At 33.5% G+C, this 26,245-nt stretch overlaps 1 protein-coding gene and 1 non-coding gene across 3 annotated transcripts; both read right to left on the bottom strand.

The window, feature by feature from the left end:
• Positions 1 to 4,213: 4,213 nt before the first annotated feature.
• LOC132759872 (la-related protein 1-like) lies at positions 4,214 to 25,847 on the bottom strand. 2 transcript variants are annotated; one of them, XM_060751731.1, is made up of 14 exons: positions 25,831 to 25,847; positions 24,705 to 24,849; positions 24,014 to 24,242; positions 23,386 to 23,534; positions 22,655 to 22,761; positions 21,741 to 21,996; positions 18,764 to 18,890; positions 18,163 to 18,356; positions 17,805 to 17,926; positions 16,251 to 16,405; positions 12,776 to 12,920; positions 11,743 to 11,852; positions 11,020 to 11,144; positions 4,214 to 10,175 (listed from the first exon to the last, which is right to left on the bottom strand). In XM_060751731.1, the coding sequence occupies exons 2-14, from the start codon at positions 24,792 to 24,794 to the stop codon at positions 9,672 to 9,674; spliced, it is 2,313 nt and encodes a 770-aa protein (XP_060607714.1). In that variant the 5' UTR covers positions 24,795 to 24,849; positions 25,831 to 25,847; the 3' UTR covers positions 4,214 to 9,671. The 2 variants fall into 2 exon arrangements, with proteins under 2 accessions (XP_060607714.1, XP_060607715.1); XM_060751732.1 differs by having other exon boundaries at positions 21,780 to 21,996.
• On the bottom strand, positions 13,387 to 13,671 carry LOC132759883 (small nucleolar RNA U85). The gene has a single exon (XR_009629783.1). It is a non-coding gene; the product is annotated as a small nucleolar RNA U85 (small nucleolar RNA).
• Positions 25,848 to 26,245: the final 398 nt, after the last annotated feature.

Below are 26,245 nucleotides of genomic sequence, written 5' to 3'. Positions count from 1 at the left end.
TTCAGGCATATGGCTTTCTTTGTAACATTAAACTTTACATCTGAACATGTGCAATATTATATGATAATGCAATCAAAATTGAGGTCCTATTTATTTTTCATATCAATAAATTAGATAGTTTTTTACAATAGAAGATAAATTTAGAGGTTTGTTAATACATCAGGTGATGCTGTCAGTGTTTTGTTTTGTTTTCATGTTGTCATATTATCACATTCAAATGTATTGTTGTATGTTTATCTATATATACATGTATATATGTCTGTAAATACATATATATGTATCTTATATATAATTTGACATCACAAATTTACACACTATTGTGCCATCTTATTTAATGGCTGGAAATAAAAGTTGATAAGAAGAGTTTGTGTTGATTTTTCTGTTGTCAGATAATTCTTTTAGATACAAGTTTTCTAATTACTTCCAGACAAGAAAATAGAAAGGGTGATATTGGAATGGCATTATACTTGTTTGTTAGAGTATAATGAAACTACATGAATGTTTAATATAAATAAAATAAGGATATTATGCACATACAATGTCATCAAAATCCTCAGTGTGTTATCTGTATTAATTGCTGGCCTTTGTTGAATTAATATTGTCCACAGTATGACTATGATACATATTACTTGATTGAAACCTCTTATAGTATCAAATACATGTATCTAAGAAAATGAAATACCAAAAACTTTGTGTCTATATATAATGAAATACTAAAACTCACATAGTAAAGGACATCCTGTAATGATAAAAAAAAAAATTGAAGTATGCAATGTTATGCTTAAATTATTAAATTCAATGAATGGAATAAGACCAGGAAAAAATATTCCTACAGTATCAAGGAATTTTGAAATAACTTGGTACAATTGTCACCATAATAAGACAACAAGCCATTCAGAACACCCTGACCCGGACCTCCAATTAGAGATCAAAGGTCAACATTGATGGAAGTTATGTATATTTTATGTTAGGTCCATTACTTTTTCATCCATCATGGGATTTTGAAAAAAACTTGGCACAGATGTTCACAATAAGATGATGCGTCATGAATGACATTGGCACCCCTACATCCGAGGTCAATGTCGCATTTGGAGATCAATGTTAAATATTTAAGCAACTGTATACCAAAAATAGTGATTCCAGCGAAATAATTAGATAGGGTGCATTGCAAGAGAACCATTACTCCATCTTAAATAATTTTCAATTTAGTTTAGTTTTTAGTTTGATGGTGTTGGAAGCTACAAGCTTATTACAAGAGGGCCATGATGGCCCTGAGGTCGCTCACCTGTATATAGCCCCCCCCCCCCCCCCCCCCCCCGGGCCAATTTTTACCCAAGGGCTTTTATTTGAACAGACTTGGTAGACACCCATAATAAGATGTTTCATGCTAAACATCTAAGTACTAGCTCATTTGGTTTTTTAAAAGAAGATTTTTAAGTTTTTACTATACACATATAGTTAAAAACAATGACACCCCTGGGGTAGGGCCAGTTTTGACCCCCGGGCTTTTATTTGAACAAACTTTGTAGATATTTACTTAAAGATGTTTCATGTATAATATCTAAACTCAAGCTATTTGGGTTTTTTCAAAGAAGATTTTTAAGTTTTTGCTATACACATATAAGGAAAATCAATGACCCCCGGGGCAGGGCCAGTTTTGACCCCAGGGCTTTTATTTGAACATACTTGGTAGACACCCATTAGAACATGTTTCATGCTAAATATCTTAGCTCTAGCTCTTTGAGTTCTTTAAAAGAAGATTTTTTAAGTTTTTACTATATATGCATATAGGGAAAATCAATGACCCCCTGGGGCGGGGCCAATTTTGACCCAAGGGCTTTTATTTGAACAAACTTGGTAGACACTCATTAGAAGATGTTTCATGTCAAATATCTTAGCTCTAGCTCTTTGGGTTCTTTAAAAGAAGATTTTTTAAGTTTTTACTATATGCATATAGGGAAAATCTATGACCCCCTGGGACGGGGTCAATTTTGACCCCAGGACTTTTATTTGAACAAACTTGGTAGACATTCACTAGAAGATGTTTCATGCCAAATATCTAAGCTCTAGCTCTTACGGTTCTTTAAAAGAAGTTTTTTAAGTTTTTACTATATGCATATAGGGAAAATCAATGACCCCCCGGAGCGGGGCCAATTTTGACCCCAGGGCTTTTATTTGAACAAACTTGGTAGACACTCACTAGAAGATATTTCATGTCAAATATCTTAGCTCTAGCTCTTTGGGTTCTTTAAAAGAAGATTTTTTAAGTTTTTACTATATGCATATAGGGAAAATCTATGACCCCCTGGGGCAGGGCCAATTTTTACCTCAGGGCTTTTATTTGAACAAACTTGGTAGACACTCATTAGAAGATGTTTCATGCTAAATATCTTAGCTCTAGCTCTTTGGGTTCTTTAAAAGAAGATTTTTTAAGTTTTTACTATATGCATATAGGGAAAATCAATGACCCCCTGGGGCGGGGCCAATTTTGACCCCAGGGCTTTTATTTGAACAAACTTGGTAGACATTCACTAGAAGATGTTTAATGCCAAATATCTAGGCTCTAGCTTTTACAGTTCTTTAAAAGAAGATTTTTTAAGTTTTTACTATATGCATATAGGGAAAATCAATGACCCCCCGGGCCGGGGCCAATTTTGACCCCAGGGCTTTTATTTGAACAAACTTGGTAGACACTCACTAGAAGATGTTTCATGCCAAATATCTTAGCTCTAGCTCTTTGGGTTCTTTAAAAGAAGATTTTTTAAGTTTTTACTATATGCATATAGGGAAAATCAATGACCCCCTGGGACGGGACCAATTTTGACCCTAAGGCTTTTATTTGAACAAACTTGGTAGACACTCATTAGAAGATGTTTCATGCCAAATATATAAGCTCTAGCTCTTATGGTTTTTTAAAAGAAGATATTTAAAGATTTTTCTTTCGGTTGCCATGGCAACCAGAGTTCTGCATGAAATGGAATTCTTTGAACAATCTTGATAGAGCTTCATACAAAGAGTATTCCTGCCAAGTTTCATTAACATTGGCCTTGCGGTATCATAGAAGATGTCCTTAGAATATTTAAAATGTGGACGGACGACAGACGACGGACGCCATTTGGTTGGCCATCCTAAAAGCTCACCTGCACTTTGTGCAAGGTGAGCTAAAAACACTCGAATCTGTTCCTGGAACCAGCCAGTACTAAGCAATAAATGTTAAGTTTTTTGCTCAAGGAAACAACAACTTGCCCAACAGGATTTGAACCAACGACACAATCCTTAGATTACTACTAGTCCTACGCGTTAATCTCTCGGCCACAAATTTAAATCTCTGTATTGATAAAAACTGTGCAAATCATACCGGCACTGATAATTAAGGTCCAATGGACACTTTCCTGCTTTTACTGATGAAGGAAGACAGCCATCTATGTATCATTGAAGGAACAGCAAATGGGGAGAACCATATACAAGCCACTGCAACTCTTACATTTGATACTTGAGTGATGTACAATCATATTTCTTGTAAATATAAAGCAATTATTTAACAACTGTACAACTGTTGCTATAATCCTAACTAATAACAGTTGAAAACTGATTATCTTTTACACAATTTCGAGTTAAGGCAATGAAGGGACACTAGAACTGGGTTTTGATAGCCCATTTAGGTTTCAGTAACACATGCAGGAAACACTTGTTCTTTGGTCAGTTTAAAGTCTCACCAACACTGTAAGTTAATTTTTAAGCTTAACTTGTTGAAGAGTATCTCCGACGACAGATATTTCGGGCACTAACAAGACAATTAAGTAGAACTGAAAGCAAGCCAGAAATATCTTATTCATGTGAAATTTAGCATCTATAGCAAGATTCAAACGCAGAGAAGCAAGCAACTATAGTCACAATCAATACACTTACACTTTGTTTTTGGTTGGGCTTCAAGTAGCACCAACACTGTAAAGGTCATATGGTGACTTTCAAGTTTTACTAGTGAAGGAAGACCTCAAGTGGCCCTCCTTGCATTATTGCAGACACGAGCAGAACCGACATTCCTAGCTAGCTGGTTATCTTCCTCACATGAAAGAATCGAGAGTCCCTTTTGTGATTTGAACCTACAGTGTTGAGGGGGCAAGTGGTTTGAAGTCAACAACTTTTAGCACTCTGCCACAGACACTCTCCATATACATATAGTATTATATGAAGTAACAAACAATAACAAATGTTTTGATTTTTTTGAGAATTTAATGACCTAATCCTACACATGAAGCAAAAATCAATTAGGGGGAAACAAATATACATGTTTATACTGTATTAATTAACTTTTATTTTACACCTTTTACTATTAATCATGAGGAAATGCCTCCATTACCACATGGAAATCATTTAGAAATAAATCTATTTTTCTCATTTACATACAAATATTACGGTTTAGAGGAAAAAAATAAACAATCATCCTGTATTTCTACAAATAACATCATGAATTTTACATCAAATTTTCAAAATTTAACTCGAAATTTGTCATTGCCAGGTGTGTTAATGTAAAATAAGTTGAAGTACTTTAGTAAATAATGGTTTATTGGCAATACAAGTCTATCACCTGACACACCTTCGGTTATCTACCTGGTAAATATAAATTTTCAGATTTAAGAGAAAAATTCAGATCCTGACATAAAGCATGAAACTTGAATAACACAAATTCTTGTTTACTGGAGACATTTGAGCGGCGTCATGACAAAACCAACATAGTGCGTTTTCGACCAGCATGGATCCTGACCAGCCAGTGCATCCGCGCAGTCTGATCAGGATCCATGCTGTTTGCTTACCAACCCTATTACAAGTAGAGATACTGATAGCGAACAGCATGGATCCTGATCAGACTGCGCGGATGCGCAGGCTGGTCTGGATCCATGCTGGTCGCAAATGCACTATGTTGGTTTTGTCGTGATACGGCTCATTTAAATTTGTAACTCTAATAAAGTGGTTTTAGTAGGTACAATAAAATAATTACACTAAAACAATTATCATATACAGATTATTAGAAAAAATAAAAGCCCAACATGGTAAAACTGACACATTATAATATATATCAAAATTGCAAAGCAAACTGAGAACACATCGGAAATAAGAAAACAATATATATAGCACAAATATTATACTCTCAACTCAATCGTCTCACAAGGAAAGCACCTTTATAAAACATTGTAACAACATTTATACTTTTCATGTGCTCAAGTTACTGATAATCAACTCTTGTTATAAATATTAGTGCAATTTCTCTCTCTCTCTCCCTTTTTTTTCACTGAATGAAAGTGCTTCATTTATATCAATGCTTTAAGCAAAGCCAGTGAAGCACTTACATATTTTTAACAATAATTGCACAGACAAATCTGAACTAAATGGTACAAGTTATACCATTGTTGCCAATATTTCAATACAATACCGAAAATTATGCAAATATACAATACGATATGATCTGTAATTGAAAAAAGCACATTCTTGCGAAAGAAAACAACAAAATGTTGTGAAAAATGGAATTGTAATGGAACTATATACAAGGTTACATCCCTCGTACCACATGACTGAATAATGACAACACCGAGTTTAAACAAAACAAGATAAAAAGGTTAATACTATAAAAGAAACAATAAATCGGGGATACCTTAGTCAGTTTAGCTGCTTTTTTATATACATATATAATCAATAAAATTATCTTTTTGTATGTCTTTTTTTAAGAAGAATGTTTTCTTTTCTTTCTTTCTTTATAACAAATTTATTGCAAGTTAAGTCATATAGATATTATAAATACATTGTAGCCAAAATGTTACTTGATTGAAATAATGAATATTTGCGAGTTAAAAATAACTTGACAGGCAATCATAAAGCAAACACTTTTCAAGGAAGCAACTGGGAAGGCATTTCTCGGTTTCCATCAAATTTACTCTACAGATTAGTGTGAAAACAAAAATCAGCATTAACTTAATTTGTTAGTTTTATGTCACAAGATCAACTTAGGTCATATACCAACTTTTCAACCTAAATCGTAAAGAAAGACCCAAGGTAAGGATATGAAATATTGACTATATTGTGTTACTATGGCAATATATCTGATACTAATTGTTAACAAGTGGTTTTTAACCAGTACTGGACTATGTACAAAATAGTGTAACAGAATCTTTAACAATCAATTAAACTCAACAATTATTGAACATATAACAGTATTTTTGTCGGTTATCTTCTTCACTCTCTGTGAATTAACTATTATAAATCTGGTTACAAATCCATCCATCTATATATAATACAGAGCTATACAGCAACTGCTGAGATCTTGTGAGATGCACAATATGTTCTCGTGTAAAATATGGCTGTAAGTTTGAAATTAATACATAATACATAATGTAAAATACACTAAATTTATTCTTTAAAACTTTTCATAGTTAAATGCCAATTTTCTTATAAATTAACTTGTGCTTTGCTATAGACATAATGAATTTTCTTCTCTCTTTCCTCAAGACTTGAATCCACTTCTGCCCTTTAGAAAAACCTTTTATTTTCCAGTAAGTTAACGGAAATATAAGATGATTAACATGTGAGACTTATTTAGTATTCAAAATGTACTCAACTAGAGTTGTACGTTGAGAATATTCACTGTATCACATGGAATCTCTTTTCAAAATTGAGCTGTATAAACATATTATAAAATGTCAATAATAAAACTTATTGAGAGACAAAAAACCCAACAACTTGGAATACCAGTCAAGCAGATTAGCTTTCATTCAATTTCATTGCATATGTACAAATTAAATACAAACGTATCATAGACTATATAACAATGGTTACTTTATGCATATATCTTTAATCAGAAAAGCACACGATTCACTCGCTAACCAAATGTATTAGTTAGCTTTTACATTACAGTCACTAACAACAAGGAAAATAAAGATATAAAAAAAAACACAGAAAAGAAAATGTATTTAACTGTTATCATGGGACATAATTTAATAACTTTCTCGGCATTTCTAAAGGTTAAAGGGCGTGAAATATTAGATGATCCCTACCATTAGATTTAAAACCTGAATGATAAAATAAATGTGAGGTAAAAGAGGCATCAAAGTAAAAATGTAGAAAGAACAATAGGAACAATATCAAAAACACTAAGTTACATTTTCAATTGGATATATAGTATTTCTTCATAGCAGTTTTCAGTCCCTAAATTGCTTCAGTTACAAATTTAGCACCCTATTTATTTCATGTATTTAGTGAAACCATCATGTACAAATAATCATATAGGCAAATCAGAGTCATTTTTTCATTCATGTTACTGCAAGCTCATAAATATGCTCTTCTGTCATCGAAAAAATAAAAGCTAAATAATAACAGTGATGAAATGGAAATAATGTTTCTAAAGGAATATGAAGACCTCACCTAACAGTCCAATTAATTAATGACGGACTCTGGTATTCTTCATGTTGATATAAAATAATCTTACTGATTAAACAATAAAAAGTGGAAAATAAAAATGCATTTAGCGACATTTCTATAAAGAAAAATAAAAAAATTTAAATATAAGTAATGTTTAATATACAAGAAAAAAACACCATCAAACCATATCTCATGGTGATACTTCTCTCTTTTTTTTGGGTATTTTTTAACTTTTTTTGTGGGGTTTTGTAATTTTTATTGTTTTTTTTATGTATATAATAGCAAATATATGACATTAATATTACAGTTTGTCCTCGCCACAAGGTTTCCCCTTAAGATAACTGCAACAAAACTGCAACACTTACGTTTTAACATCATACATTAACAAGAATAATCAATGGCTCATTAACTAACATAACAGAAGTGTACAGCCTCACAATGACATCAATATACAGGTGTAGATAGATACCTTTAACCCATCAAAAGTGTGTTGTGGATTTGCCCTCCTTTGAATTTGGAACAGTTCATTTGAAGATTAAGGGGTATTTCCATACCGTAAATACAAAAGCTTGGCTACCAACAGCAAACAGCCTGGTCACACGGCACCAATATAAAACTTGAAGGGAAAGGCAACTCAGTCAGTTCCAGTACGTTAAGAAATAGAAAACTGCAACTGTCTTTCTGGTCAGTTTTAGGTGTTAAGTTGCACTGAAAAGTCTTAAGGCAACGTTCGAGCATTACAGTTGTGGGAAAACCTCAGATGCCCCTCCCTATATCTTTTTAAGGTAATAATGGGCACCAGAGAAGATGCACCAACTATCCGTAAGCCACCTACAAAGCTTCCTTGAATTCAAACCCACAGCAGAACCTTAGATTCAAACCCACAGCAGTGAGGGGAAGTCAACCCTTAGATTCAAACCCACAGCAGAGAGGGGAAGTCAATCCTTGGATTCAAACTCACAGCAGTGAGGGGAAGTCAAAGTTAATGACAAGCTAAGCTATGGAACCCCTCACACCACCTCTATTACAGTTGTTGTTAGTGTACTTTAATTCTGTCACAAGATCATCAAAACTAAGTTTCTTTTTTTATTCCTACCCCTATAAAAATCATGTATAAAGAGTGGTTGAAAAGGATAACTAAGATTGTATTTTACCCATGTTATTATATGATACAAACTGCCAGGAAGGAGACAGATGTTGAAAAGATTTTTTTACTTTATCAATGACAATATCTGATTATTTCTTTTTACACCTGTCTAACAGTCATTATCAATTATACATTAACTGAGCACTGGGAGCTACATTATACAAGTTAAATGTCTTTGAATTTGCAATCTTGTTGCAAATATCTTGTACAACTTAGAACAGAAATGTTTCTCAACAAACTGTACAAGTTGTACTCTACAAACCGTTAAATATCTTAATGAAAAGTCTCTAGAACATACAAACATAGTAACTGTCATGAGAGATCTGAAACATTAATTTCTCCTAATAAATAGGAATTAGCTAAGTGAGACGGGTATATAATTATAATAAACAAGCTTGAAAGTTTAAACACTAGCACATGCCTTGTTAAATGAAACAAAAATAATGAAATTTGTCAAATACACAAAATTCTCATTGCTACACCTTCATAAATATGCATTTTTATCTTTACTCAAGCCTGCCCAAACGTCACTGCTTACCAAGCTAAAAACTTTCCTTTATTGTCCTGTTTGAGGCAAGTCAAACTTACATCATGTTTTAATATTTCTTTTTATTATGGTCAAAGACACTTCAACAAATTGTTTCCAGTAAAATAATACAAGCCTTAATTTCAATATTAAGATAAGAATTCAAACATAAGTTTTATTGGTTATGTACAAGAATTGTCAAACTCTTCTAAAAAAATGTTACTTATTATTTGATTTAACTAATTTTGATATGAATTTAAAAGACTGCCAAAACACAACTTCATCAAACTTTCACATTGTAACTAAGACATTACATAAAGGTATGAAAAAAAGAGTCTAGTTAGTAAACAAGAATAAACTGAGGTTAATGCTAGCATTCCATTTTCTTCATTTTCCTTTTCAATTCAAAATGTCTGTACTAATACATATTCCTTCTATCACAGAATTGTTTTCTTGATTTAAACCCTTTTTTTATTTTCCCATTAAATACAAAGAAATCAAACACTCATCACATATATAAACATATAAGATGTCTTTCTTTTTCATTTTTGCAGGATATTTTGTCCGTTTATCTTACAACAAGCTAAATCATTTCTTGTCTTTTTCTGCAGTACTTTTTTTTGAAGGTTCAGCTTTTTTAGTTTGTCCATCAGGTTTCTTTTCTACGGCCTTATTTGATTGGCTACTACTCTGTGCAGTATCCTGTGTTGGCTTTTCCGATTGGCTAGCTCCTTTAGACTGATGTGATGCACTCGAGGTTCCTTTATGGTGTGACTGGTTTGAATTTGTCCTTCTCCTAGCTGATTGCTGTGATTGGCCAGTTTTATTATCACCACTTTTATTTCCAGCAGTTGATTGGCTAGTTTTAGTGTTATCTGAACTTTTACTGTGTGAACCTTGCTGTGATTGGCTAGAACTGTTTTTACCATGAGAGGACTGCTGTGATTGGCTTCCACTTCTGGCATGTGATTGGTTAGACTTAGAATGGGAGGGTTTTGACTGGCCAGAACTCTGTCCTGAGCTATGACGTACTTTATGGCCAGTAGAAGAAAGGCTGGAGTGATGCACTATATGTGTATCCTCTTCAACAGACTGAAGTTAAAAAATGCAACATATATACACTAGTAGAGTATAAAAGAAAACATACAGGTAACTTAATTTGTCTCAAAAATATGAAAAGAAACAAGTTTTCACAAAACAATGACACCATTTAAATCAGAAATACCAGGAGCAAAAATCAATAATTATTCCTAACTTGAGAAAATAAATTTAAACTAGTTTCTGAAAGAGAGAGAAAAATCATCATTCTGGAAAGCATACCTACCATTGCACAGCAATATTTACTTTATCAAACGATGTAAGCCATCAATGAGAAAAAATTAAAACCTAAATGTGCTAAAACAGTGTTTCCTTGTTGCTTTATGAATTGCCAACACACTATTTCTTTTGTATCACTATAGTCATTGTCCTCCATCACTATGATTGTGATATGTAATCACTATGATTGTTCAGACAAAAATACAGATTTCTGAGAATTTACAAACCTATAAACACAACCCAAAAATATCCGAGGGAAGTGACAAACAATTCATTAAGGACAACCTCAACTGTCTTTTAGAAATACTTATTGAAGATTGAATTCAAACCATTTCAGACTTCCTGTATGACACTGTTAAGTAGAAATTTCTTCACGAATAAAGAATCTTAAACAGCAATATAAAAGTTTAGACATTCCTCTATGATAATGTATTGTGACTTTGTATGATTGTAAAATGGACTTGTATAACTTTGTTTTAATATTATTAATTCTGAAATAATTTGAGCAAGCAAATTACAAGTTTGGTCCGACAGACTACACCAGGGTGTTGGCAGTACTCATTCTAAATTGGAATATGCAGTAGAATATTATGTAACAATTCAAAGGTTTCAAACTTACATCTACTCTGAAGTCCTCTAGTCTTTTATATTTACTAAGCCATTGTTTAAGTTTGGGATCCACATCAACATGTTTCCTGGAGTACTTCAAAAATGCCCAGAATTTTTCTAAACCATACAGTTGGCCTGTAGATGAAACAAATATTTGTTATAGCTGTACAAATACATTGTAGATTTTAATCAAACATTGTTAATCATTTCTTACATTACTCCTTACATAACTACATAACTGTTTTCATACATGACAATTAGTTTAACATGGAATATTAATCTAGACGTAAGTTTCTTCCCCTCCCCCTTAATACAAAAGCCTTTTCTTTATCTGTGTAAAAATATATTAAGCATGATAGACTGGGTTTTCAAGTGATTGCCAGTGTGCTGACACGAGTCACCTGCTTTAATTAACATCATTCTGCTGCTTTTATGAACCCGTCTCTGGCTTTGAACAGAGTCATTTTGCTGTCATGAAATATAAAGCTGTAAAATCATATGCTTCCATAAGAAAATAGCGCTAATTAGAATTTTTTGTTTTTCATCATTTCTGTGTAATATGCAAGAAAAAGAACAAAACACTGGTTGCAATCACAGACATGAATATCCAGCACTTAGGTAACTTATGCAACACTTGTTACCGCTGTAAACAGTTACGGTTGAGCCAGATAGGCAGCTACTTCAAGGTTCTAACAACCTATACATAATATAACGTAATAATACAGTATCTCACCAATCTCATAGTCTCGTATAACTTCTTCCTGGAAATCTTTAAATAAATCTTGTCGAAATCTTTTTTCTAATCCATAGCTAAAATACCGAAATAGACATTCAACACCGTATCTGAAAAGAAAATAGAGGCACATGATTTAATAATGTAACCTATTCTATTCCTATTACATAACTAAGCAATACCAGACTTCTTCATATATTGCATATCAAGCATTTACATGGAATTTTTTTTATACAGACCAAACACTGTGAAAAGGTTAAGAATCTGCCTCTTATTATAAGACATTCTAGATTACCGTGCTGTCTCGTAATACTTCTATAATAAACATGAGGGAACAAATATAAGACAGTGTATTGTGAAGAATAAAACTATAATTGCTAACAAAACAAAGATGATAATGGTATAAAGTAAGGTTTTTTTATCAAAGTTCCGTACAATACTGGATATATATATTTGGGCTTACAAACTGAAAAACATATCAGACTCTCCTAGCCGTTTTTCAAAGCTGGGTATTCATTCAAATATATTTCCTTATTTACAGACCACTATTACATCATAGCCTGTGACAGCTTCAGAATCTAACAATGGGATCAGTACAGACCAAGATCCTCTGGCACTTCCATGCTATCTGATCATATTCTGCACTGTTTTGCTATTTATTCAGTAAATATTTTGAATCTTTCCCTTAAATGAATAATGGATTTGTCCGAATTGAAACAGCCATAAATCTTTTAGAGATATTAAGCACTGGAAGGGTTAAATTAAAGTAAATCCAGTGTTAATTTCATCACTGTACTACAGTGGTTACAAACTTGTATAAAATGATGAAATTTTAGAACAACCAAATTTATATCATACAAGTGTAGTATAAATATCTGTGCCCTCTTCGCATTCATTAGAATCCATTATCCACAGGACTTTTTTAACCAACAATGGGGGTGAGGCAAGGTGTTCAAATTCAACAATCACAGCCACTTGGCCAAAGAGACCCTTTTGCCAATTATAAATCCTGGACGGTCTTAACTTTACTAACCTGTGCCCCTCTGCAGAGTCTTCTACTGCTAAAGTTTTAAACTCTGTGTACATTTTCTTATTGAAATGCTGTCGTAGGAAGAATGACCAAAACCGGAATAAAGTGTTCATCTCTTGTGATAAACCAACTCCAACCTTCTTACGTTCTGAAATAACACAAAATGCAATAACTTAATTAGCTAAATCATATTAAAGCAGCACACCTCCAGACTCGTGCTTATTTTCATGAAAAAATTGAAAATGTATTTAAAGTAAAATATTGTGAAATTACAAAAAGAAAGCAATTTACACATTACATACATCACTCACCACTCGCATAAATTACCAAAATCAGGACAAAATATTTGAAAAATTGCCTTTACTGTGTTAGTAACGCAGTAGAAATATGGTTTTAAATACTGAAAAATCAATCATAACTGCACATAAGATGTAAGTTGTTACTTAAATCTTGAATCTTTTTACTTTTCCTAAAATCTTAGTACATTTTCCTCAAACTTTATTTTATCGAAACACTTGGCTCATCAGGAGTCATGCTGCTTTAAAACTTTAATAACACTTAATGATCTACAGTAACAATCAACTGATTATAATCAACTAAAATAATGAAGACTCTGTCATCAGATTACTAAATATGACATCAAAGACACTAGTTTTGCCCATTAAAATATCCATTCCCAACCCGATGAGAAATCTCTCTGTTCGACAATGCTCCAGTAAATCCCAGGAAGGTCAGATCTACAACCCCCTGAAATACCCAACCCTACACTAGGAGCATGTCAATGTTATATGTCCGGCCTTACGATGACTACACAGTCTCAGTATAGCCACCAAGATTACAGACAATAAAGTACTCTGGTTTGAGTTGTGTCTATGCAAAACCTATTTTCATCACTTGACAGATGTCTTCATTTAACATAATTGATATTTCTAAATTTAACTGTAATCTAACAGTCATGAAAAAACTATACAAACAAGATATGTTTGTAAAACATGTATGCCCCCTATCAGCAGCCAATTAGTCATGTGATAAGGTTATTATGCATGATGTCTGACCCAGTGATCAAACAATTAATAAGGGTTATAAAGTATCTACTGGTCATGACCTTGACCTTTGACCCCTTGACCCAAAACTCAATAGGGGTCATCTGCTGGTCACGACCAATCATCATACAAAGTTTGAAGTTCATAGGCCTAGGCGTTTTTAGTAAATTGATCAGAAACTGTTTTTACCTACAAGGTCAATGTGACCTTGACCTTTGACCCCAAAATCAATAGGGGTCATCTGCTGGTCATGACCAATCACCATGCCAAGTTTGAAGTTCTTAGGCCTAAGGGTTCTCTTATTATTGATCGGAAACCGTTTTAACATACAAGGTCAATGTGACCTTGACCTTTGACCCCAAAATCAATAGGGGTCATCTGCTGGTCATGACCAATCACCATGCCAAGTTTGAAGTTTCTAGGCCGAAGCGTTCTTTAGTTATTGATCAGAAACCGTTTTTACTTACAAGGTCATTGTGACCTTGACCTTTGACCCCTTGGTCCCAAAATCAATAGGAGTAATCTGCTGGTCATGACAAATCACCATACCAAGTTTGAAGTTCCTAGGCCTAAGCGTTCTTGAGTTATTGATCAGAAACCGTTTTTACTTACAAGGTCATTGTGACCTTGACCTTTGACCCCTTGATCCCAAAATCAATAGGAGTAATCTGCTGGTCATGACCAATCACCATACCAAGTTTGAAGTTCCTAGGCATAAGGGTTCTTAAGTTATTGATCCGAAAGCATTTTTACCTACAAGGTCAATGTGACCTTGACCTTTGACCCATAGACCCCAAAAATAATAGGGGTCATCTACTGATCATGACCAATCACCATCTCAAGTTTGAAGTCCCTAGGCCTAAGGGTTCTTTCATTATTGATCAGAAACCGTTTTTACCTACAAGGTCAATGTGACCTTGACCTTTGACCCCTTAACGCCAAAATCAATAGGGGTCATCTGATTGGTCATAACCAATCACCATACCAAGTTTGAAGTTCCTAGGCCTAAGGGTTCTTTTGTCATTGATCAGAAACCGTTTTTAATTAAAAGGTCAATGTGACCTTGACCTTTGACCCCTTGACCCCAAAATCTATACGGGTCATCTACTGATCATGACCAATCACCATACCAAGTTTGAAGTTCCTAGGCCTTAAGGTTCTTTAGTTATTGATCGGAAACCGTTTTTATGTACAAGGTCAATGTGACCTTGACCTTTGACCCCAAAATCAATAGGGGTCATTTACTGATCATGACCAATCACCATACCAAGTTTAATGTTCCTAAGCCTTAAGGTTCTTTAGGTATTGATCGGAAACCGTTTTTACCTACAAGGTCAATGTGACCTTGACCTTTGACCCCTTGACCCCAAAATCAATAGGGGTCATCTACTGATCATGACCAATCACCATACCAAGTTTGAAGTTCCTAGGCCTTAAGGTTCTTTAGTTATTGATCGGAAACCGTTTTTGCTTTGAAGGTCAATGTGACCTTGACCTTTGACCCCTTGACCCCAAAATCAATAGGGGTCATCTACTGGTCATGACTAATCACCATACCAAGTTTGAAGTTCCTAGGCCTTAAGGTTCTTTAGTTATTGATCAGAAACTGTTTTTGCTTTGAAGGTCAATGTGACCTTGACCTTTGACCCCTTGACCCAAAATCAATAGGGGTCATCTACTGGTCATGACTAATCACCATACCAAGTTTGAAGTTCCTAGGCCTTAAGGTTCTTTAGTTATTGATCGGAAACTGTTTTTTGCTTTCAAGGTCAATGTGACCTTGACCTTTGACCCCTTGACTCCAAAATCAATAGGGGTCATCTACTGGTCATGACCAATCACCATACCAAGTTTGAAGTTCCTAGGCCTTAAGGTTCTTTAGTTATTGATCGGAAACCGTTTTTGCTTTCAAGGTCAATGTGACCTTGACCTTTGACCCCTTGACCCCAAAATCAATAGGGGTCATCTACTGGTCATGACCAATCACCATACCAAGTTTGAAGTTCCTAGGCCTTAAGGTTCTTTAGTTATTGATCGGAAACCGTTTTTGCTTTCAAGGTCAATGTGACCTTGACCTTTGACCCCTTGACCCCAAAATCAATAGGGGTCATCTACTGGTCATGACCAATCACCATACCAAGTTTGAAGTTCCTAGGCCTAAGGGTTCTTTAGTTATCACTCGGAAACCATTTGGTCTACGGACCGACGGACCGACAAGTGCAAAGCAATATACCCCCTTTTTTTCAAAATGGGGGCATAATTACTTGCTCAAACAAAATTTTCACCATTTTCATGTTTAATTGTTGAATTCTGCTGAAGCGGGGCTAGAGTGGCATGAACTGTAACTTGCACTTTCCAGTAGCAACATATATTTTTATTACATATAATGACAACATATACTAGCTAGATAATTGGCATGACATAAGGAAGTTTACCTTTCATGCATTTAGCATGATATTTATGATAGACATGCCATACAAAGCCGTTCTCACTGAGCAGCTCATGTGAAGGGTGTTGGAAGTTCGGGAATGCATGTGGAGTGCTGCTGTAACTGCCGTATGATCCGTAACTGGATGCCATATCACACTCGCTGTAATAAAAAACATCACATGTTAGTTTATGTGTTCATATTTATCCTCAGGCCATTCTTAAAAAAATGTTTGTTTGCAGTAACGCGACCGACTCACGAAATTTGCCCCGACTCAAAACTTTTTTATGGTCTAAAAAATTTTTTATTTAATTTTTTGTCATCAAAAAATTATGCCTTGTGCTTTCTTTTCGTTCTTTTGAAGACAGGGCTCGCGCTGGCAGGAGCCAATGAGCAAAGTGGCTCCAAAATTATTAAATTGGCTCAGGAAAATCACAATTTAGCTCAAACTTACGAAAAGTATGACGTTTGGAATCTCCAGTCTAAATTTAGCATTTGGTATTTTAAGAATGGAAAAGTACACATTTGGTTTTCCATCTTTAACTTCCGTTTCACCGCTTCTTATCTCAAAACACAGCGACGACACAGTCTACTCTTTGTGGGTCATTGACTGGTTTATATTTGTAACTTCCCAGATAGTCTTCAAAACAAATCTTTGGCATTAACCAAGCAAGCTGAAGCAGCACAATGGAGTGTGTTTCTGCTGTCACTGTCATGCCACTGACTTAGATTTTATGGGAACCTTGCTGTCCAACTTAACCTGGCAAATGTTATAGTTACTGAGCTGAAAGCCTTTTTTATGATTACTGACTGTAAATTATATGAGTTAAATGTTTGAATGTGATAGAAATGTAACTACCAAAATAAAGTTGGATATAGTTTTTTTTTCTAAATATCTCATGCCGTACCATTGCCTTATTTGAAAGTCCTTTTTGCTTTTAACACAATGTAATCCAAGATGGCATCACCCATCTAAAGGAAAGGTTCATGTAGAAGAAATTAAATGTAGTTCTTAAATTAGCATTCAGTTATCAATTTATAAATTGTTACCAGATTATCAAAGCATATATAATATTGTCAAGTATTTTGAAATTCCATGTCTAGTTGCGAGTACAGTTCAATAATTTTTTTTTAAAAAATCGACCTACCTACCCACCTTGAAAATTCTGGGTCGGGTTACTGCAAACAAACATTTTTTAAAGGATGGCCTCGGTCAATTTTTGAAAAACAAAATTTTACACCATTATGAATAAATATAAGAAACGTTCAGCTTATTTTAATAATGCTCAATTGGTTAGTTTAATTACAGGTAAAATGTGTTTTGGCTTAAGAATTTGTTACCCATAGCCTGTGTGCAGCACCTGATTCTACTCATGTTACTAATGTGCTATTGAGTTAGTACATATATCTTCATTATTTCCTAAACAGGATTACTGGTTTTGTCCAGATTGATAGACAGACACATCCTTTTAGGATATTTATCAAGATTAGAGTTAAGATAAATATTCCAGCACCAGCATTTGACATTCAAATTGCTTTACTGTAAAACAAAACAACTGACCTGTATGAAGTTGAGTTATTTCTGGACCTTGAAGGACGATGTTCTTTATAGTCCATCACCCAACCTACATGACCCTCTACTGGAGGATTGTTACTATGTTTTGTCTTGCGCTTTCTTGGTGTCTAAAAAGACAACATTATTTCAATTTTAATCAACAGATTACACCAAACTTCAAAGATATATATATATATAATTTTAATCTAAAAGTGTTTTTTGGTCACAATAACAGTTTGAGGGTTCATCCAACACTAAATACAAAATATTGACCTTAATAAATTCATAAAAAAAAAATCTACCCTGACAAATAGAAAATTTACTTTTTAAAAAATTCATCCTTCAACTAAATATATTTACATACCTGCGGATCAGGAGGTTTGGTTGAATCTTTCGTGACAGGATAAAATCGGACTTTTTCAGAGTCATTGCGCTGTCTAGGTGTACGTGGTGTTCGGGGACAGTGATCCCTTCTACCAGGTGTGTTTGGTACATACGTCGGCAGTGATTTAGCTACAACATCTTCTGTGGTTCTTGGACTTGGAACTTTCACAGTTTCTATTTGGAGAAATATACTAAATTCTTTTAAACATTGTTCTCACCAACATAATTTGTTTACATCAATAGAATCCTCAAACTTCTTTTTCTTATCTGAAATTTTGCCAAGCGAAAATTTTACTGAAATGGCAAATGCACTGTTTGCCAATTAATTCTACATCCCTTGATTTTTTATCACCTTTAGATCAAGAATAAAACAACATTGTTAGTTAGAAACATTCTGCATAGAGATATTAAAGAAATATCCTTCTTATGTTTAACTAGGTTAGAAGTTATGCAACACCATATTTCCTATATGTACCACTGAAATTATGACAATGTCTGACAGCGAAACAGCCGCTTATAGCCCTGCCAAGTTTTTTCTTGTCAGACTGTAGATATATAATCACTATAATGATATAACATACCTGACGGTGTAACAGCGGCTGGTGGGGGAGGAGGCACTTCCTGGTTCTCAACCTTGTCCTGGGGCACTATCTGCTCAAATATTTCTTTTGATATCACATTCACAGTCTTGTAGGTCTCGAAATCTTGCTGTAATGTAGAGAAAAAAAAGCAGCTCGTTAAAATTCTTGTTCCGTTTTCTACATAAACCTAATGTGTTAAAGGAAAAGTTATAGCATGATTGTGTTTGTAATTTACAGGAGAAACATACTTAACTACAATTGAAAACAATGAACAAAATGGTCACACATTTAAAATTTCCCAAAAAATGATTACATCAGAAATCCCAAACAATATGTAGCAGGGCACATAAAGTAAACTTATGCTCACAGTTTCGCTGTCAAGGAGAATTAAATTAGAAATATATTTCAAAAGACTGAATACAGTAATGGTGATTGATCAATAATTGATAATGAAATTATTTATGATACAATATTCAAATGACCTAAATTATAAAGTCTGCCTCACTAATTTCAAGACTAAAAAATATATTCTGAATAATATTTATAGAAATTTCCCTATGTAAAATATGAAATTGAACACAACTATGGTCAAATGACAAGTTATTTTGATTTTTACCTGTTCACTCATCATTTACACTTGGATGGGCATATGTCACTTAAATAACAAATAGTTCTGTGAAAATTTGTTGAAATCCAAATTTTTGCAATTTCTATCAATAATTCTCAAAGCCCCAACAACATGAGCCTGGTAACAAGTTATGTGAAAGTTTGGTTTAAATCCCTTGAGAAATGTAGGACTTTTCACATAAGAAATTGTTTACACCTGCCCTCCTACATTAATCAATCTAATGACCAGTATTTTCTTTCATAAAATCTCCGAGCTTACTAGTAAACAGGCCATATTGACAGGGCAAAGACGTTACACTGTGTCAATGTGACCTTGACCTTTGACGTAATTACAGATAGGAGTCATCCAGTGGTCATGGGTAAAATATCCCTACAAAATTTCACAAATGTAGGCTTAAACTTCTCAAGGCGCTGACCTCACAAGGATTTTCCATTACGTATCACTCTGACCTTTGACCTAATTATATCAAATTCAATAGGGCATCTATTGAACATGGACAATGTCCCTACCAAACTTCACAAAGCTAGGGTAATAACTTCCCATGTTATTGAAAGGGAAAAGGATATTACACTAGTTTAACTATTATCTTGACCTCATCTCATCAAAACAATTTATGTCATCTCTTGCCCTGACCATCTTTCCTTACCAATACAGTACACAAAAAGTTATTGAGTGGACATAGAGTGGCTAATGAAGGGATGGACAGACAAGCACAATACTTAAATACAACTGAAGTTTCTTTAGGCATATAAAAAGGTATATTACTAGTATGCCTTGGATAATTACCTACAATTTCAAATTTTGATTAAATTTCTAATGAATACCGTTAATGGCTGATGAGCAAATGCATAAAAACCTACAAATGTTATGCTACCTGGAAGATGACTGCCCCACTATTCTTCACATAAAGCTAGCAACTAAACATGAATTAAAACTTTTCACATAGCATGCAGTGAATTTTGTTACAATTTCTTTGCGATAAAAAGTGTCAATATATATCTATATCCCTTTGGTTAGAGTTATAAACTGAGTACAAATTCTACCTTCTTATGTGCTACAAACTAACTGCTCGTATTAACTATCAAACACAACATATAATTAGTCCAGAAACCAATTATATAAACATTTGATTAATCTCATCCAATTTTATAATAAACATGAATATTTATGTAAATATTCCTATTAAAATGTAGTATAAAGTTACAAATTAAGATGAAATTGGTTTTACATCCAAAATAACCACTATACATAAGCAGACAATTAAATATGATTAATAACGGAAACATACACAAAAATTCTGCATTTCTCAGAAATTCCTTGTTAATAGATTAGTAATCAATATGTACACCTGGATTGTAAGCCAATATAGCAATGTATTCCTGACTCAGCATTATTTTACAACTGTCTCAATATCAATGTAGGTCTTATAAACATGCTGTTAAAAGAAGCATTTATGAGCACATGGGTATAGCTTTCGGAAATCTGCTAAGGAAGTGATTTTGCACCATCAGCATAAAAATGAACATGGCCCAGGAAAGTACAAGGGTGTCTCCAAAATATGTGTCATATTATTCTCAGGTCATAAAAGAAATGCGACCAATGCAGTCAGTATTGACAGGAATAGGTTTTACTTTGATGTCGAAAATCTCTTTTTTTATGATAATGTGTCACAGATAACAAAATGTAAGATAATAAACTATTTTTAACCAGTAGCAACTGAATTAGCTTTGGTAAAAACAATATTACAACTCCTATCTCTAAATCTGCAATTTAGAAGCCAAAAACCACCACTGGCACTGTTCTGAAGGTATAGAAATTTAATGGGCAGTAAATGTTCTTGAAAAAAATTCTGTTGCCAATCAAAATAATTAGGGCCACACTATTTACCACACACTAGTACACACTTGTAAGTTGATAATATAGTTTGGAAATTACATATTGTATACTTCATTTATGTATTATGATTTATATATTATTTTTTTCAGACCAAGTGGACTTGTGGCCCAACACTTTCAAAATCTCAGCAGAACTCTGACAGCACTAACTGTTTATTTCTGAAAGCTGCCAAAGGTTATCTTCCTACTTCCTCACCGAGGTCATTGAAAGAGATATGGATTAAAAACCTACATCAAGCCAAACTGACAAGTTTATATGACTACTGTACCACAGCAAACTATACTCAATTTATTACAAAAGCACTACAGATTTAGTATAAAAGGCTACACACTATATTTAAATGTTACATGCCACATACACAGGCTACAAATAAAGGCTACACTCGGCATTGTACACACATCACTAAAGCTGGTAATCCATCACCTGTATGGAGACTAGACATACTTAACACACCTGCGAAATTTTTCCTGTACCAGTAGACGGGATACCCACCATCAAATCACTATCGTCCCACAAATCCTGCTCATAATAATACAGTCCGTCGTTAATCAACTTCGTCATCTCTGCGGTGATTTTAGATCTAGGAGTGTGATCTCCAGTTCGGTCACCACCAGGATGTTTACGTACAGCAGGTGGAGTCTGTGTTACAATTAATATCTTGTTGATTTCACTGTCGGGAATCTCGTAATCATCTTCTTCATCATCAGACCTGGAAATAATTCACAGAATCTGCTTTATATATCCCGTAATGCAGGAATTGTGCCTTAGTTAATAATGCAGAATTGTGCAAATCTAAGGCTAAAATGAGCAACACAATAGTAAATCAATTTGAATGAAAAGAATTAGCACATGCAGCTGCTTAGACATTATACCTTAACCTTCAATTTAAATATTTCTAGGTAAATCTTTGCTTTTCTAAATTATTTGTGATAATGACAACCTGGCTATCATGTTTTCTTAAACTTTCATTAGAACAATTCCTTGTATAAACTTAATTTTTTTAATTTGCTGTGTACTGGAGACATTTGTTGACCTATCAGAGTCATTTAATACTGAAAGGAAGCAGTTGAAATGTGATTCAGACAATATTTATGAGGAAAGCACTGTTACCTTAGTGGTTAAGTTACCTCAGAAATCAGCTGAATCACATTTTATCTGTGTATTTCAATATTATATACCACCAGTACTTAAGTATACCAAATTATCGTAAACAATTAATAGCATTTATTGTAGCATCTATGGTGGATATTTGTAAGAGACACCAAAAACTGTCTGATGTATGTATATTGTCCTTACACAAATCAACATTAAATACTCCTGCACTAATTGGGTAACTAACAATACTATAAAAATATACAAGGGCTGACCATTCAGTGAAGTTATTTCTTCGTCCAACACCCTCTAACTGTTCTATCTCCTCGTCAAACATGAAGTCTAGTTCCTCCTGTTCCTCACCACCTTCACCTTTACCATCCTAAATAACACATGGACATAATTATTGCAAGTTAATTCAGGACCAATTATACAGAGCAGTTCATTATGACTTTATCATAAAAAAGTTTTAATGTTTGTAAGTTTACAGTCATCCTGTAAAACTATTTGTCAATTTATTCTCAGGGTTTATTTTGGTTGACTTTTCAGCTTTACTGGTGAAGGAAGACAAACGAGCATCTAAGTAGAACCACCGACGTTTAGTAAGCTAGTTGGATAACTTTCTCATATGAATGAATTCGAAGACGCTGGTGCATATCAAACCAACAGCGGTGAGAGGCAAGTGCTTTGAAGTCAACAACCTAAACCACTCAGCAAGAGACACCCCTTCTCATATATTAATCATTAATGAAATTATTTAACTTTACAGAAATTACATTTCATGGCCGTCTTATTGACACTGACATTTCTGACTTTTCAGGCTTTAAATACAATAACAATAGAACACCTCATTATTTTCAGTTTTAAATTTACCACAAAAAATGAAAATGTTTTCAATAAATGGGATAATCATTTTTCCAAAGATGTATTCTGAATGTCAAAAACTTTCCATGAACTCTTAAATACACAAAGCCTGCAATCAAACATATAATTAAATTTAAGTTACTTTTTTCTTCTTTTTCTCTTTCTTTTCTTTGGCTCGTTTTTTCACCTCTGTCCACTCCCCCTGTAGTTCAGGGGCACTGGATGATAAAATAGGAGCATAGAAATCTTCCAAGTTTCTCATCGATTTGTCTTCATGATGTTGATCATCATCTGTACATATATACACAAAATTGTAACTTACATGCCAACAAAGTTCAAGCTAGCTGGATGAATTACAATATACCAATGTTCCCATCATCCCTACCCCCCACCCCCCAACAACCCGTCCAGTAACTTCTTAATACATAAGTTTGTATTAACACTTGAATTCTCCCTTTTAGTTTTTATAGTATGCTACTTAGGTTATACAAGATCCTTCTTAAAGTGAATCTGAGGAACCACTTTTGTTTAAACAACTGTACAATTTAAAAATTGAACAAAATTGTACTCTCAAAAGCATAAAGATATTCATCAGGCATTTTAATTTAGTCATCTTTTTAACATATCAAAGTAGTAATGGTAAGAACATATAGGTCCATAAAACAATTTTTCTAGAGTAATGACCTGTTATACAGAATATTCAACTTTCTATCTGACTATCTCATCTATGTTTCTATACACAACTAACCAGTACAGAAGTTACACCGTACCTGTATGTGGTTGAACTGTATACATTTTTCCGGGAACAAATTCGGGTACATCTGCGTGTAATTTACCAGGTATAAACTCTGGCACATCAGCATGCAGGGTAGTTGAAGCACCAGGAGATGCGGGAGACATCGGTACAGCATCTTCTAAAGGCCATTTATCAGGGTCATTTTTCCCTCGTACTCTCGTTCTATCTTCAGATAGCTCTAAATTCTCACTTTCAGCACAAGCCTAAGACAATACATGGTCATACAAGTTTAAAATCACTGAAACATATTTATAACAAAGCAATAACAATGGCAAAGTTATCACAGAATGGAATCATGTATGACAAAATTGGCTTTATCAAAGAAGTTTTCTTATTCAATTACATGCAATTCAAACTAAAATAGAGATGTGCAAATTCAATCCCCTTGTCAAATAACTGTGTATGGCAATTAAACTATAATCTATTAATGAATTTATATAACCTGATGAAACTTAGTCAATTATCTCTAAATCTTTGCAAAAATAAAACATATATACAATTGCAAATGTATTAATGTCTTCTGTCAGTCTATTCTGATCTGCAAATGTTAAATAATCTTCCTAATTTGCAAACCCTTTCAAATTCAAACATTTATTAGTCTGGGTGAGCGTGAATTAATCATTTTTCTGCACTCTTTGTTTAATGTATAAACATATAACACTTACAGTGACAATTAAAGCAACATTTTGTGTAAGTGCCTGAACTCTGTGGAAACTTGCTACAAGACTGATCGGGATCCAACCCCCTTTCTGCATCTTACGGCGCAGGAAAAAGTCTCGCTGTAAATTCTCCGTACTAAAGTAATATTCACTGAAAACAAATAAGTATATTTCGACTTCAATATTTTTCTTTAACAACATAGAATTAATTTGTCAACATATATCAAATCTTGTTGAGTTTTTAAGTCCCATATACAGTATTTAAATCATATGGCAATTTTTCAAGATTAAACTTTGAAGAAAGAGCTCATGTGCATTTTTTTCTTGCATGAGGGCATCAGAGTAAAACCATAGACATTCCTGAACCTTGCCAGATGACTTCTTCATGTACAATATGTCATTGTGCCTGGCTTCAACGCATTTTGAATCGTTTTGCTTTCTTGATTAATTAACAAAACAACATATTTTATGTCTCAAAAATACTATAATATAGAACACAATGCCACATGCAATGTTGCATATTTATATATACAAGATAAAAGTTACTTCCTTCTTTAAAAAATATTAAACAAAATAGTTGCAAATAAGGTTTAAGTATAAATGTTATCATTTGTTTCATAAAAAACCCTCATCAACTGATAAAACACCTGCTGAAGTAGTTATAAAGTACATTGTATATTGTAATGAAAATACACAGCTCATTTCTTAGCAATAAACAAGTGCCAGTTTGTCCCATTCAAGGCCAGATGTTTAAAGATAAACTATAACATTCATTCACTTAGTTCATAATACTCCCATGAATTGAATAAAGGAAGTTAAATGCTGCAATACAAGTTGCCACTATTTAATGCTCAGTTAAAAATACAACACTGATATCAATCTTCAACTTTTTTTTCATTATCTTTTTCCCCATATCGAAACAAACAATTATTCAACAAACAAAGAAAGAGACAAATCCATAAGGTTTAACATGGTTAAACCTTAAAAAAAGTATTGCCATGGTCATGGCAACATTTTCAATGAGTAGCTTTTGTTATAATGTTAATCTATTATATATTCTGTTTTCATAATCAATGTATTATAATATTTGTCTACCTCTGAAAAAATCATTAACCAGTGCAGTCATACTTACATTTGTTTTTTCACATTTCCTTTTTTGGGACCCTGATGGGTTTAAAAACATGCTTCCAATTTCTTTTAAACCCAACCAGTTTCGGTCAAAAAGTTTCAACTGTGGACCCAAAAATAACAAGAAATTTAGGTCAAAAAAAAGGCTTAAAAAATTTTTTTAAAATCCCTTTTTTTAAATTTCCATTCCTTTCTTAAATGAAAGGAAAAGAAAAAATTTTCAAGAAAAACTCAAAGGGAAGGGATTAAATTTTAAATATCAATATTTTTAAGTTCAAAAGCATTTTAAATTCTTAAAAAAACAAGTTACAAATTATTAAAAAATGGTAGAAACAAATGGGTTTTTAAATAAATATTGCCCTTAAAAATTAATTTTTTATCAAAAAAGATAATTTTGTACCTTGGCAATTTTGACTTGC

This window comes from Ruditapes philippinarum, unplaced genomic scaffold (assembly GCF_026571515.1).
Source record: "Ruditapes philippinarum isolate M1 unplaced genomic scaffold, ASM2657151v2 ctg519_1_1_1_1, whole genome shotgun sequence".
NCBI lineage: Eukaryota > Metazoa > Mollusca > Bivalvia > Venerida > Veneridae > Ruditapes > Ruditapes philippinarum.
This window is presented reverse-complemented; position numbering and strand designations above follow the sequence as displayed.

Excerpts from the sequence above, each read along its gene's own strand:
- LOC132759872 (XM_060751731.1), bottom strand. The coding sequence starts at position 24,794 with ATGCAGAAAGGGGGTTGGATCCCGATCAGTCTTGTAGCAAGTTTCCAC. Across the intron at positions 11,145-11,742 it reads TATACGAGACTATGAGATTG|GCCAACTGTATGGTTTAGAA; the intron begins GTGAGATACTGT and ends TTTCATCTACAG. Across the intron at positions 10,176-11,019 it reads TAGAGGACTTCAGAGTAGAT|TCTGTTGAAGAGGATACACA; the intron begins GTAAGTTTGAAA and ends TTTTAACTTCAG.